At 41.2% G+C, this 14,032-nt stretch overlaps 1 protein-coding gene across 1 annotated transcript in view; it reads right to left on the bottom strand.

The window, feature by feature from the left end:
- SETD1B (SET domain containing 1B, histone lysine methyltransferase) overlaps positions 1–14,032 on the bottom strand; it is a 73,499-nt gene that overhangs the window by 50,412 nt on the left and 9,055 nt on the right. The window contains exon 6 of the mRNA XM_027820814.3: positions 12,111–13,286. Coding sequence (XP_027676615.2) covers positions 12,111–13,286 — 1,176 coding nt within the window. The remainder of the gene's footprint in view (positions 1–12,110; positions 13,287–14,032) is intronic.

Below are 14,032 nucleotides of genomic sequence, written 5' to 3'. Positions count from 1 at the left end.
GTCACTGCAAACAGGCAGGTTGTTTATTAGTTAGAACAAGAGACTAAAAGTCAGGAAACCTGGGTTCTGATTCCTGACCAAACTTTGGTTCCCTTTCCTAACTTGTTGTGAGACTTTGGGCCTCTCTGTGCCTAAATTACGCCATCTGTAAAAATGGGCACGATAATACTTAAAGCACTTTGCTTAAATTATTGAGATTCTTGACTGAAAATCACTGCAAGACTGCACAGTAATGTTATTAGTATTACAATTCCACTCCAGGATCCAAAGAGGATAGGCTGGGAAGAACCTAAAGCTCTTGATTCCCTCCTATTAAAGTCTCTCTCTGAACAATGCTTGTGTGTGTTCAATATATCAATTTTAAACATGTTTGAGTGTACATGTTTGTTTTAAACCTGCTGTCTATTAATTTCATTCAGTGGCCCCTAGTTCTTGTGTTATGAGGAGGAGTAAATAACACTTCCTTATTTACTTTCTCCACACCAGTCATGATTTTATAGACCTCTATCATATCCCCCCTTAGTTGTCTCTTTTCCAAGCTGAAAAGTCTCAGTCTTATTAATCTCTCCTTATATGGAAGCTGTTCCATACCCCTAATCATTTTTGTTGCCCTTTTCTGAACCTCTTCCAAGTCCAATATATCCTTTTGAGATGGGATGACCATATCTGCGCGCAGTATTCAAGATGTGGGCGTACCATGGATTTATATAGAGGCTATATATCTATCTATATAGATATAGATATGATATTTTCTGTTTTAGGCCACTTCTAGATTACTCCAGATGGATAACGTTTTTATCAAAATATGCTTTCCCATGAGATTAGTTGATTAGTTTGAAATTACAGATGAGTACCTACATAGACAGATTATTCATCCAAAGTACTATATGCAAACAAGGTGCAAACAATTGTGAGAAAAGCCATAACTCCACACTGAAGACAGCTCTTTGCTTAAGTATTCAGAATTAAGTCCACCACAACTCACCTACTTGATTTAGTCCGTTAACTACCTAGTTTCCAAAGCCTGGGTCTCTTTATTGACCAATCATGCATCTTCCCTTTAAAAATACCTTACCTTATGGTTTTCAGTTAATACCTTTTTATTTTGGATTATTTATCCTCACACCTCCTTTAAAAATGGCAAAAATGAACAGTAGCTACTTAAATTTTATTCCATATCCTGTAATCAATATGCTTAACACACTGCAGACAAGATTAATGCTGTAACTTGCTAAAAAGTAGTGGCAATTGTGGAGTAATGTTGTTGCCACAGCAAACTAATGAAAATGGCCAAAAACGTGAGTCAAAAGCGTAGAGAGACTAAATTCTTTGGACCATTTAAAATTATGCTACCAGATCAATAATAAAGATCCCAGTGCATCCATGGTGTTGTCCAACTGAAGCCAATCGAGTTCCATCAGGGATGAGCCTACCCCAATATCTTCTCCCTCACCCAACAAAATCTTCATCCACATTAATAAAACTATAGATTTTTAACAGCTAAAATATATTAAAACTTTTACATTCTCTCTTTATGCCACCCCAAGGTTGTATTTTTCTACTGACAATGAAAACTGATTACTGTAAGCCTTTCAGAACAGGTACTATCATCTTTGTGTATGTCCCAGTACCGAGAATGTCATGGGCAGAACTGGAAAAGAAATATCCAGTAGTGAGAAAGATCATTTTGGTTTACAGCAAGTTTCACTTTCTGGCTCTCCTGCACTAGGCTGCGCTGCTTGGGTTGCAGACAATGCAGTGGGGTGTTTGTTGAAACAAAAAGCAGTTTCCATTGGAATTTAAAAGCAAAAAAATCTGTTAGACCTCAGTCCTGCGATGAGGCTCTGCATGGGCACAGGCTTCCACCTATATGATGCTTTTGGAGGATCAGGCATAAGGGTGAGACATTCACACAGCACTTATTTATGGAAACATTTCTAACCATCTTAGGTTTTGTAAAAGATTTTTGTATTACAACTTATTTTTTAATCTAAATTTGTGGCCATCTCTGACTGGACACATCCCTTTTAAAAAAACAAAAATAATGTTTGAACAAATTCAAAGATGGCTCCCTAGTCAAAATGTAATATTTTAAGCACATTTTCCTATTACTACAATGTATGACTCTGTCCAACTTTTCCTTACATTTCAATTGAATTTAAAGGTTTTGGTTTAGTACTAAAGAACTTTGTATTTTCAGAGTTATTTATGTTTTAGGCAACAGTACAAAGCTCATATCACGATAACGGGTTTTCTGTGTTTTTTGCCCATATTAACTGCCTCCCTCCACCGAAACATTTCATATATCTGCAGCTGGACCCCCCCTAGCCACAACATCCTCCAGCTGAAATGGATATATTTAGTGACTGCACAGCCACAGGAGATGAATGGTGCAGAAACCTACAAACTATTCTCCAAACATTAACTTAAACCTGACCTGATCGAGTCTAAAGCCTGCACCAATATCACTGGTGTGCTCTGGATTAAAGTTTAGTGGCTGGAAAAAACACCAAGCACCTGAAATAATAGTCTCTGCAAAACACTTTGGGAGAAGGGGAAGCTCTGAGGAATCTGGTTACCAAAAAAAAAAAAAAAAAAAAAAAAACAGTCTCCTTGTTCTAAAGGAGTCTTTCTTCATTACTGTATTCACTGCATTTCAATCCCATATAGTCATGTGAAAAGAACACATTTCTTGAACAAAAACACAGCTATGCGATCCTTGCCCTGAATTATATTAAGCTTTCTCCAGAAAGAAGTGTAGAAAATGTCTGACTGTCTCTCACTCCCAGGCTCCTGATTAAAGCTGCAGACTCAGGACTCCTGGGTTCTTTCTCTAGCTCTGCCATCAACTTACTTCATGGATAGTAGGTAAATGAGGAGAGCTGCTGGTCAAAGAATCATGATAAATTGTATTTATCATATGTTCATCACCTCCACAGGAGGTATAAACCTACATTACATCAAAATGAACACACATTAAACCTAAATCCCACCAACAAAATGCATAAGTCAAAATATCAGAATCATAAAATGTGAAATTGGCAATTTTATTACAACAGTGTGATCCTTTTGCAACCAAACCTCCAAACCAGGAGAAACTCTGCCAGCTCCAGGTTCAAACAGAGAAATGAAACCTAATGGTTTCATTTCCTTCTCTCATTCCTCTCTCTGTGCATTGTTCATGCTGTCCTTTATGCATAGAATGATCTCAGGATGCCAACCTATCAACTTCCCTTAACTGAAATCACTCCTAAAAATTCACTTTTGCAAAAACTATAAGAAGTGATTTTATGATAAGTTAGGGGAGGAGCATATTAAAAAATCCAACTCACCACCTCTAGATTTCCTAGTGCATCTTGATTTTTATGTGCCAGTGTTCTACACTGTAATCTTTTCAGAACAGGCACTTCTTTATTTTTGTACATTCTAAAGCACAATCACATTGCCAAGGCTAAACAAATAAATTTTTAAAAAGAAACTTTTTTTTAAGCCTCCCAATCTTTTATAGTCACCTAAATCAAAAACTTATCCCTGGATGGGCACAACATTTACAAAAGATCAACGGGCAGTTTTATAACAAACCCTGAGACAGCAGTCTGGATCAAACGAACGCTTGTGCCCAGGTATGACATGCACAGGGTTTAACGAACCCACTGGTTTCCTTTTGAGTTCTGCCTTTGCTGCGCTAGGTACAAACTAAGCCCCAAACCGAAAACCAAAGTTCATGGGGCGCAGGCATGACCTGCAACTGACGTGTGCATAAGTCCTACTCATTAACTGTTTTTTTAGGAAAAAGAAAAGAAGTACAAGTGGCACCTTAGAGACTAACCAATTTATTTGAACATAAGCTTTTTTCAGGGTACATCAGGGAAGGCAACAGCAACTGAACATGTGAATATGTACGAGTCAATCTATTGCTCTATGTGTGACAGACAGACAGGGCACTCCGAACATAGAGCACAGTGGCTTCTCGGTTCTCTTAAAAAATCACTGAGAGATTAATGCTGGCAGCAGGCAGCATAGCACAATATGTCAACAGCAATTATTTTCTCAATATTTCTACAGATTACCTAATACACTGGCATGATTTTTCAGTGCCATTCATTTTGCCACACACTTTTACCAAGTAATTTGTTTGCTTTCACTTGGTCACTTTCCACTATCACCAAGTGCTGAGGACAATTGGGCATATAATGAATTGGAGAAACTGAAGGAATTCTTGGGGAAGGTATACATTGTTATAATATGAAACCTCACCACATGCATTTAAGATAATCAAATATCAATAACATCACAACTAATGGTTGAACTTTGATGGGAACAAAGGTCTAGAGAAAGTACTATTTACAAAAAGCAGAAATTAAAACGCCAAAAATAACAGTCAAGCATTTTTAATAAGCCCCTAAGATATTCTGGGGCTAAGACATACCCAAACCCTGCACAGGAGCACAAGAGGAAAGGGAGGAGAAGGCAGCACAAGAGTCTCCCCCACACAATGTCCTTGTACAGGAGTTGGTCAAAGGATCAGCAAAGTGTGCTGGGCAGCGTCCTCCTCTGGCCCCCTTTACTGGCAGGATGATTCTAGTACCAGAAACACAGCTCACACTGCTTTGCCTCTATGCATGGTCACATTTGTGAAAAGCAGGATTTAGACATATATAAAACAGGGACCATTCACCAACTATTGCGTTGGTCATAAATCCCTTGAGAAGCAAAGTCTCTGCTCCCTGATATTATCCCCTATGGACCATAGCTATTTGACAAGTGGCAGGGCCAAAGCCTCAAACCTCTATACCAACAAGCAACTCCAGCTGGGCGGTAAAGGACTGCATGTTGCATCCCTGGAAAGAGTGACAGAGTTGCCAACTGGGGCATGCTTCTCTAGGAGCAATGCTGGTGGATTGGGACTTGCACTGTAAAATGGTGCACCCCCACTCACTCTCTCTCTCACATACACACAGCTTTAAAAGCTGCAGTATGACCTTGAGTATCAGAACTTCTACAGGATTTCACCATGCAAATTCTGAGCAGTATTCTTACTTATTATTTAAATAGGAATAATATATAGCCATTCCTTTAAATGGCTGAAAATGTTAAGAAAACCACATACGGTAAAACTGAGAGAAAACTGAATTAGAAGAGGATATATAACCAGCAACAGTGATTTATAAAAGGGTATGAAAATGTCACTTATATTAGATATGCAAACTTTAAAAGCCTCAGAGTCCTAGCATGACACCAGATAATGAAAGAAGCACTGGACCTCTCAACCACAATATGCTTTCTATTTTTCAGTCAGACTCAAGCATTTCACCATTTCTAGTTTTGTTACTAACAAGACACGTGTTCCTTTGTTCTTCTGTTTCAGTATCAAGGCTATGTATAAAAATCTAGTGAAATATTTCTTCATTTAAAAACATGTTTATCCATGCATATATGTATGTATGAACACAATACAGTACGTACTTACATAACCAAACTGAAGTTCTGACCAGTTCTATGTAGTTCTACTCTGAAAAGTGACTGTAAAAAAATGCAGTTCCAAGTTTGTCATCTCTTTCCAACTCCATATCAGATGTGCTCTGTTCATAAGCAAGTTACTATTTTCATAACTACCCCCCCTGCAAATGCAACCAGGTATGTGAGAATCAAGTTGGTCTCTCTCTCGCACCATCACCAATAATATGGATTCTACAGACCAAATTATGACTGAAGGTAACAATTGTGCAACTCCTTTGCCTTCAATGAGGTTTCATAGAAGGGACCAACTAGAAGTTAGTAAACAAGTCCAAGACTGTACGAGGAAGAGAGCCCGTCCATTTCACTCTCTTAGCCATACTGTCTCTGCAGGCGTATAAACTGGTAACAGCTCATTTTCGTCACTCAGAGCAGCAGATGGGACACCAAATCCACACAAAGGTTGAAATCCTGTGCTGGGCCTCCAGGAGGCTCTGGGGGAGGGAAAAGGTGGCTTTCATTTAAGCAATTTTTGCACCCTCAGAATTCCGCACTGCTTCAGGAGCCAGCACAACCATCAATTTACAACAGCCTCGTCAGGGCGGCCTCTGATTTGCTCCGCAGCCTGGGGCAGTTCAGAATCTGGGGGCATGATCCTGCCCCTAGCATGCCCTCTACCCTGAGTTTTAAGTGTGGCTAGAGTACTGAGTGTCTGTGCCAGGATGAGGGTGGGAATTCTCCCTAGCCCTTTTGAGGGCTATTTATGGTCCCTATATGCTGCTGCGGTGGCTCCCATCCTAGGGTGACCAGATGTCCTGATAGTAGGGGCTTTGTCTCATATAGGCAACTATGCGTGCACCCCCCCGCTGAGAAAATAGTGCCCCGATTTGTCACACTTGCTATCTGGTCACCCTCTACACAGGAGCAGAACCTTTCCCAAGGAGCTCATTCAAATAAAATGATTTTACATCGTCTGTTTTCACAGTAGACCCACACTTGGAAATGAAGAGGCCCCTGAGGATTTGAAAGAGACAAATGTAACGTCCTGTTTAAATAATCTTTTAATGGATTTGGGTATTTGCCTTCCCTTGAGTAGCCTTACACTCTTAGGGTTCAATCCTCCAGTAACAATGTCTTCTATGAGGCGCTTTGTTTAAGTAAAAAATGACAGAACGGAATCCACAGTTTAAGTAGCTCTCTCTCACCGCTTACATTGCACAAGCTTGGCATAAGTGACATAATGCACATATACAACAGAGCTACTGTCCCAGACTCTGCTACACTGACATTGGCTGGCTGCAGAGATGGAAATTAATGGTCACAACATGTACCTATTTCTTGAATTTCGATTATGAGCAGGTTCTGTGAAGCATGATCGCATTCTAGACACCTCAGCGCTCAGGAACATTTCTGTTTCATTGACTCACACACGGTGTGTTCGAGAGACTGGGCAGTATGTCACAGCTCTCAGGGTTATTTCATCTTTAATTAGCACAAGGAAATTCAGCGCAACTTTCCCCCACAATTACCTCGTCCAGAGATGATGGTTCCTATTCTAACTGTAAATGGGGTCCCAGGTGCGCATACATATAATGCACACACATAACAGTTCACACAGCTATTTATGGGCATGAGGACTAAGACACTGCTACTGTGGAAACCATAGCTCTGAATTTCCTGGCTCTTAGGTTTTAAATTCTCAGCCTCAATGTGCATTTACATTGCTTTTTACCTTGAATTAAAACTTCTGTGCCTTACAGAAAAGGATACGTCAGAAACATCCAGCCTCAACAAATATGAACCGAATCATTGTTTATATTCTTTTATACAGCATTGTGTATTTAAAGGATCTCCAAGCAGTTAACATGTGCCAGATCATGCCGTGGGTTGAGTGGGAATGAGAATGGGGAAAAGACAATATGGGGGGGGGGGGTGTCTCTTGCACCCCACTCAGCAGCACTTAAAGATCTTCACCTTTGGAACCATAGGCAGGGGGGCTGGTTCTTGCCTGCACAGTGCAGCATAGCTCCAAGAAGGTATGGGCCACACTCCCTGATCAAGAGAGAGTTTCCCAGGCAGCTCACGCACCCTTTTACAAAGGAGCAGCAAGGCGTAGCTGGCTACAAGTGCTCCTGTGGCCGCCCTTCACTGGCACGATGGTTCTAGTATAGAAGCACAGATGGCATTGCTTTGCTCCCCTGCACGGTCACTACTGCTAAAGGCAAATTTAGATCTACGTTTAATAGGAATCCATTCAACAGCTACTGAAATGCAACCAACTCTAGGGTGCGAACATAGCTGCTGTTTGACAGCACACAACTCTCTGCAGTACTTTAGAACAGGAGGGGAGGAAAATGCCATATCCAGTTAAAACTGAGGAGGGGAATTAGGGAGGTACAATGGAACTGGCCTGTCTGATATTTTTACAGAGACAAAGTGGGTGAGGTGAAAGAGACAAGTTTTCAAGCACACACAGCTCTTCTTCAGGTCAGCTCCATGGTAAATTTTCCAAAGTCTAGGCATAACTATGGAGGAACAAAAGCTCAAATACATTTAAATACGTAGGGCAAATTCATGCTGGATGGAACTCCAGTGACTCCGGTGGAGCTTAACTAGAGATGCATTTGGCTCATTTCAATTTATGCTGATCTATAATTTTAGATCTAGAAAGTCTCTACAAAAAATTATAAAATAAAGTAACTGTGGTCCTGTGACAACACATCTCAGCATCAACTGAAAGAAAACCTGTGCCACTGCATAAAAACAAAGTTTGCTCTTGGAGCTGGTTTCATCAGCAGTTTTTCGGTGTCCTCAGGACAACTGCATATTGTGTAATCTCCATTTGTGTCAAAAATCCCTTGACTAAAACTCACAGCAAGTAAAGTACAGAGCAGAGCAATAGCCTCTTCATTATTCCAGAGTCGTCCTATTTTCATGATCATCTTAGGCATTTATAAGGCATCCATCACTCTGGTATATAGGTGCTTAGGCAATTTACAAGGACAGTTGGTAGGCTGTTGATCACCAACACAAAAGTATTTCCTAATAAGTGAAGTGCTAATCAGATGCCATTCTTATCATAAAAAAAAGCTGCTCTTAAAAAAAAAAGCTTAAAGTCTTCATACGCTGGAACACAAAAGGCACCATCAATATAAAACAAAGTGACTTGTTCTGATCCTACCGTCCTCCCCAATATGCACATGCAGGGCCTCTTCCTGTAGCACGCCCCAAGCAAAAACAAGACCCGGCTCAAATGGGATGTCAAAACGTCAAACGTTACATATTTAACTCTTGCGCTTCTGAAATCCCACACACAGAAAGATTGTTTTGGGGTTTTTTTTGGAAAGAGCTTGATAGGATTACACCTTCCTCACTGTCGCTCAGTTAGGCAGGGCAAAAGGCTTTGCTTGGTGTTACCTATGGAATCTTGCTAAAATAAAATTTTAACTAAACTCTATTTCACTTCCCCAGTTTTCATTCCCGTACTCAAGACTAGTTTGAATGAGCTCTACAGGTTCTCTCAAATTCTTGCATGTGCTCTTTGTAAGAGGATCCCTTCCTTCCTCCTCTGCCCCTCCCTTTCCCCCAGCCCACATTTCATCTCCACTTTAGGCTCTGCTTCTTAGCTGCTTTCTTTCAGCCAAGGGAAGCTTAACAGGACTTTCTTTGGAGCCCATAATCACTATCCTGAGATTAGCCACGGGTAGGTGTTGCTGACAGAAGCATGGCATTCCCTTTCTCAGAGCCAAACACACTGCCACGCTCAAAGAGTCAGGCCAGATCCTGGAATCAAACTCGGGTGTCTTGCAGAGTGGTTAATGCGGGACCAGCCTCACTCTCTTCATTTTAACCTCTGCAATTGCAACTCTGGGTTTCCTGCCTTTATGCAGGGTACATGGTGCTTTCCCTAGAGAACAAGAGTGACTGCATAACAGCATTTCTGAAGTAGAGCCAAACTCTGTTCCCACTGACAAAACTCCCATTCATTTTGGCGGAAGCAGGATTAGGCCCATGAAAAACTGCTGCCACCTTAAACGAAAACTTCTCTGCTACCTTTTTTGGGGGGTATTATTATTACAAATATTGAGACATCACAGTCCACGTGTGTACAGATAGAGCGTACACTCAGACTGTATATCAATACACATTCGGACACTTTAAAAGTGAATTATGAAGGAAACAGGTTCCAAGTATCTGCCCTTTATTGCTTCTTTAAGACAGAAAGATGGCTACTACAGGCCCCTCCCCACTCAAATATTAATTTTGGCTCTATTCTTCCCCCTCACACATTAGAAATATTAGGTCCTGGCTTTCCTGTTTGCTGAAGGATTCTTTGAAGGACTGGAGCTGAACAGAAACATCACAATAGGCTGATGCCTGAGCGGCAGCTTTCCCAGCCCAAGACTCAATACTCCTTTCTGACTCACTTGAAGTTTGGAAAGCTACAACTCAAATTTCAGCCTCCGGTGGAGTCGCTATTCAACTCCGGTCCTTCAAAGAATCCTTCAGCAAAAGGGAGGGTAGCCAGAACCTAGTTTGTGGAAAACTGGGAGGGGGGTGGTCACTGGGGGGGAGAGAAGCAAAAAAGCACCCAGCTCACACATCATAAAGGAGCAGTGAAAGGCACATACATTTTTTTAAACGCACTGGAATAGTTGTAGGGTGATTTTGTAAATAATAGCAGGTTCTGAACAAACAGCTCTAAGAAGAAAAAAAATAAAATACCTCTGTGTAAGAAGTCTACAACAGCAGGGAGTATAGGTTTTGAGATACTGTTAACAACTTTTTGACTTTTAAATAGGCTTTTAGAACATATTCCATTTTGTGCAACAGAATTGTGAAGACAAACTTCTGACACTGGTAACTCGTTAAGGGAAGACTAAGATTAATCACAGGCTTCAACTTCTGCACACTGTTGTCCCATATTACAATCTGTTAATACAATATACCGGGAACTCCTCTGAGGCCGGTAAGGGACATTAACATTGCAGTTGTAGAAAGTCCCTGATCCCAAACTATTACACTGGCATTCATCCCATTTTTAAAATGTGCTGAAATGCTCGTTGTTAAAAGAAAGCAGATTCAAGCCCATAATGTCCAACAGATCATGCAGAGTTTCCATCTGTGAACAAGCAAGTCACAAAACGTGGGTTTTTCAAAAATATCCTCTCTCAATCCACAGGGAATGTCTTCTGGTTTGAAACCCACTTCCCAACCAAGACTGGGGCCCCAAAGTAAACATGTATCAGAGAGTTTTCTCCTCTGCAGTCCTGTTACCAGAGGGGTGGAGACTGTGTCAGCCTATAAAGAGAATGGGGGCACACCAAGTAGTTAAGCTGCTTCTAAAGCTGGACCGGCACGTCCAAGTTCAAAAAGATTTGAACATGTACTTACTTACAAAACACACACAAAGTATCGGTCATCATTTAGGCATAAAAAATAGATCTCAGGAGAACGTTCCTATTAGCCTTATTTAACATTTTAAAATGTGTGATCTGATGATTGTAGTGCCTTTCACCCAAACAATCCCAAAGCACTTTGCAAACCACAGATGCCCAGGAATGCTGCACCTGCTGCTGAAATGCAGCCACTTCTAGGGTGGAAATGAAGCAACTGTTTACCAGAACAGGGAAGTATTTTCTGCCAGTTTAATTACAGAAATGTTTTATAAATAAACAATTATCTTTTACACAGTGTTCATTTATTAGACAGCACCAATCTAGAACATTAGATGTCTCCCTGAATGTGATTTTTCCTTGTACTCAAATTATAATAATTTCATCTGCTTGAGATCCGGTTATAAACAGTACTGAATAGAAGGGTCAGGCACTTGTGAAGATATATATTTGACTGTCAGTGACGTGTTATACTGGGACCCAAATGTACATTACGGTATGCTACTCACATTTGTTTCAATTGAAATACCAAATAAAACACCCACTGCAATGCACTCTCTGTCTGCTGGCAGCATTCCATATAGTTAAGCTCTTGATGTCCTTCATCCCCAAATGCTCCATTAGAGGCAGCAGGCTGTGCTCTATTGTTGGAAGACTCAGTGGAACACATCCCCAGTAGGTCAGTTACCTCTCGTCTAAATCGCTTAAGGAAAGAGTATGTTAGAACCCAACAACTGTTTCCTGTTCACACCTGATGGAATAAACAATGTGACAACTACCAAAGTAGATGTATTTTTAAAAGGGATGTCAGAGCTGGCAAGCGGTATTGGACTGACAGCTCTGGTGACTCAAGAATCTGTTGATCCACAGGACAGTACATGCACGAGCAGTGGTAATGCAAATTTCCACACAGTCTCACCAATAAGTTTCAACCCTAAGCTGGAAGGAGCACCCCCAAGGGGGAATTCAGTTTCTATCGACTATTCAATCCTAGAGCTCCCTACATGAAACTACCAATTACAGGGGTTGTTCTTGAAATAGGGATGCCTGTGTACCAGGAACTAGACTAAGACCATCAGCTCATGTCACATCTAACCCATTACCAACTCCCTCAGTCAAACCTGGCTAAAACCACCCTGGCTCAAAAAAACCACAGCAGTTTTTAAAGACCACTTTTTGAATAGAGTACATGCTCTACCTTGTTCTAGTCACATAGACATTCATGTAGCTTATCTGAATTTTCTCTCTCTCTCTTACCTCATCCATTTTTTCTGATGTTGGCGTCTGGTCACCAGGCAGCATTTCTTTAGTCTCAGAAGTCTCAGCTTTGGATGTCCTAGTCAGCTGATCAATAGGAGTCATACTTGCCTCTGACGTTCCTCTTGAATTCTGACTCAGAGTAGCTGTCCCAGGGATTGGCTCGTCGTCATCAGAATCTGGTAACGGTGTCGGACTAATGTCCTCCAAGCCAGTGCTGGAGGGACGTGAGGATGGGGTTTGACCTCTATAACTGGGCTGAGAGTTAGAGCCATACAATGGGATAGGAGAAAGCTGGGAGGAGGAGGAAGAGATAGGGCTACCTTCCATTCGGATCTCATTGTCCGAATCATGTTCGTTGAGAAAAGGTAACTTTGTTCTCTGCTCTTTCAAGAGCATCTCAATCCTCGAGTCTAAACTGTTATGCTGCATTTCAGACTCCATGGTTGGGGTGCCAGGCGTCTCACTCCTTTCTGGAGTCTGAGAGAAGGATGCTGTATTTTGTTCGGTAAGACAGTTTGACTGTGGCAGGGATGGGAGTTCCTCCTGTTTTTCTTTCACAGGAACAAAATCAATATTAGTAGCAGCACTACCTTCTATTAAGATCTCAGCTGGAGGTGGTGCAGGTCTCCGGTACTCAGCGTCTCTGGAAGTTTGGGGATACTGCTGTTCATCAGATGGGGGAAATACAGCTGGTGCTTGGTATGGAGAGAAGGCAGATTTATAACTTGAAGAACCCGAGTGGCTCAAGGGAGGAGTGTGAGAATATTGTACTGGCTCTTGCTGATGAGACTTGAACGTGCTAAACTGATGTTCTGACCCTCTGTAAACACCTGCTGAGTTATGGACATAGTGATGTCCTGGTCGTCTATTGTAGGCATCTGTAAATTTTGTTTCATGTCTCCTGGGTTTATACCCAGAGTCCTGTCCGTAATGGTAAGCTGGTGTCGTTTGACGACTGGAATAGGTTGAATCTTGGGAAAACGGAGTCCCCAGTCGTGGGGTGAGCGGGGTTCCTTGGGACTGTGGGGTATACTGGCTATACGAATTTGGGGTGTCTTGCCGACAGCTGGAATAGGCTGTATCATGGGAAAACGGGGTGCTACTGTTTGGGGTAATGGATGATCCCGCAGAAGAAAGGTTACTGTCTTTCAGACGTTTTACAGAATCAGTCAACTATAAAAAATAAAATAAAAGTAAATAATATATATAGATATGCACACACACGCACACACATTCAAAAACTATTTGTCTGATTTTCTGAGAAGCTGAGCACCAAGACTTCCCATTGAGTTCCACGGCAGTAGGGGGTGCTTGTAACTCTGAAAACCAAGTCATGCACAAATAATTATCCATTGAAATATGTAGGCAGTTATTTTAGTTTAAAAAGTCTGTAGGAGAGGAAGTAAAGGAAATGGGCAAATACTATTTATTCTTTAGCAGCAATGTTAAAAGGTCAAGAGAATCAGGTGAACATGAGACATCAAGAATACTGAAAATAAAATAAAAAATTCTGTCAGTTTTTGAATGTAACTACAGAAGAGAATGAAAGAGTACCATTGAAACCAAAAGATTAAGACTGTTTTACACAGTATGAAGGGACCCAAGTAGCTAGTTTACATATCAGACCATACACATATTAAATCAGACCACATACATACACACACTGGCTCCACACCTGCTATCAGTTCCACACAGTAGATCTGTATGCAAGTACAGAACCTGTGGAAGTCAATGGGGCTTTCTGTTGGTCTGATTGTCGGCTCAGACCCCTGATCTCCCCACCTGTCACATGTTAAGCTCTAGCAGAAGAGTCAATCTACTATATGTAAAGAGGTTGTGTCTGAACTGCAAACAAACAAACAAAAATTAAACAGAAACTTCACAAAGACAATGATCAGGTAGAATGTTTCCAGCTATGG

The sequence above is a fragment of the Chelonia mydas genome, chromosome 15 (genome assembly GCF_015237465.2).
Source record: "Chelonia mydas isolate rCheMyd1 chromosome 15, rCheMyd1.pri.v2, whole genome shotgun sequence".
In the NCBI taxonomy this organism is placed as follows: Eukaryota; Metazoa; Chordata; order Testudines; family Cheloniidae; genus Chelonia; species Chelonia mydas.
This window is presented reverse-complemented; position numbering and strand designations above follow the sequence as displayed.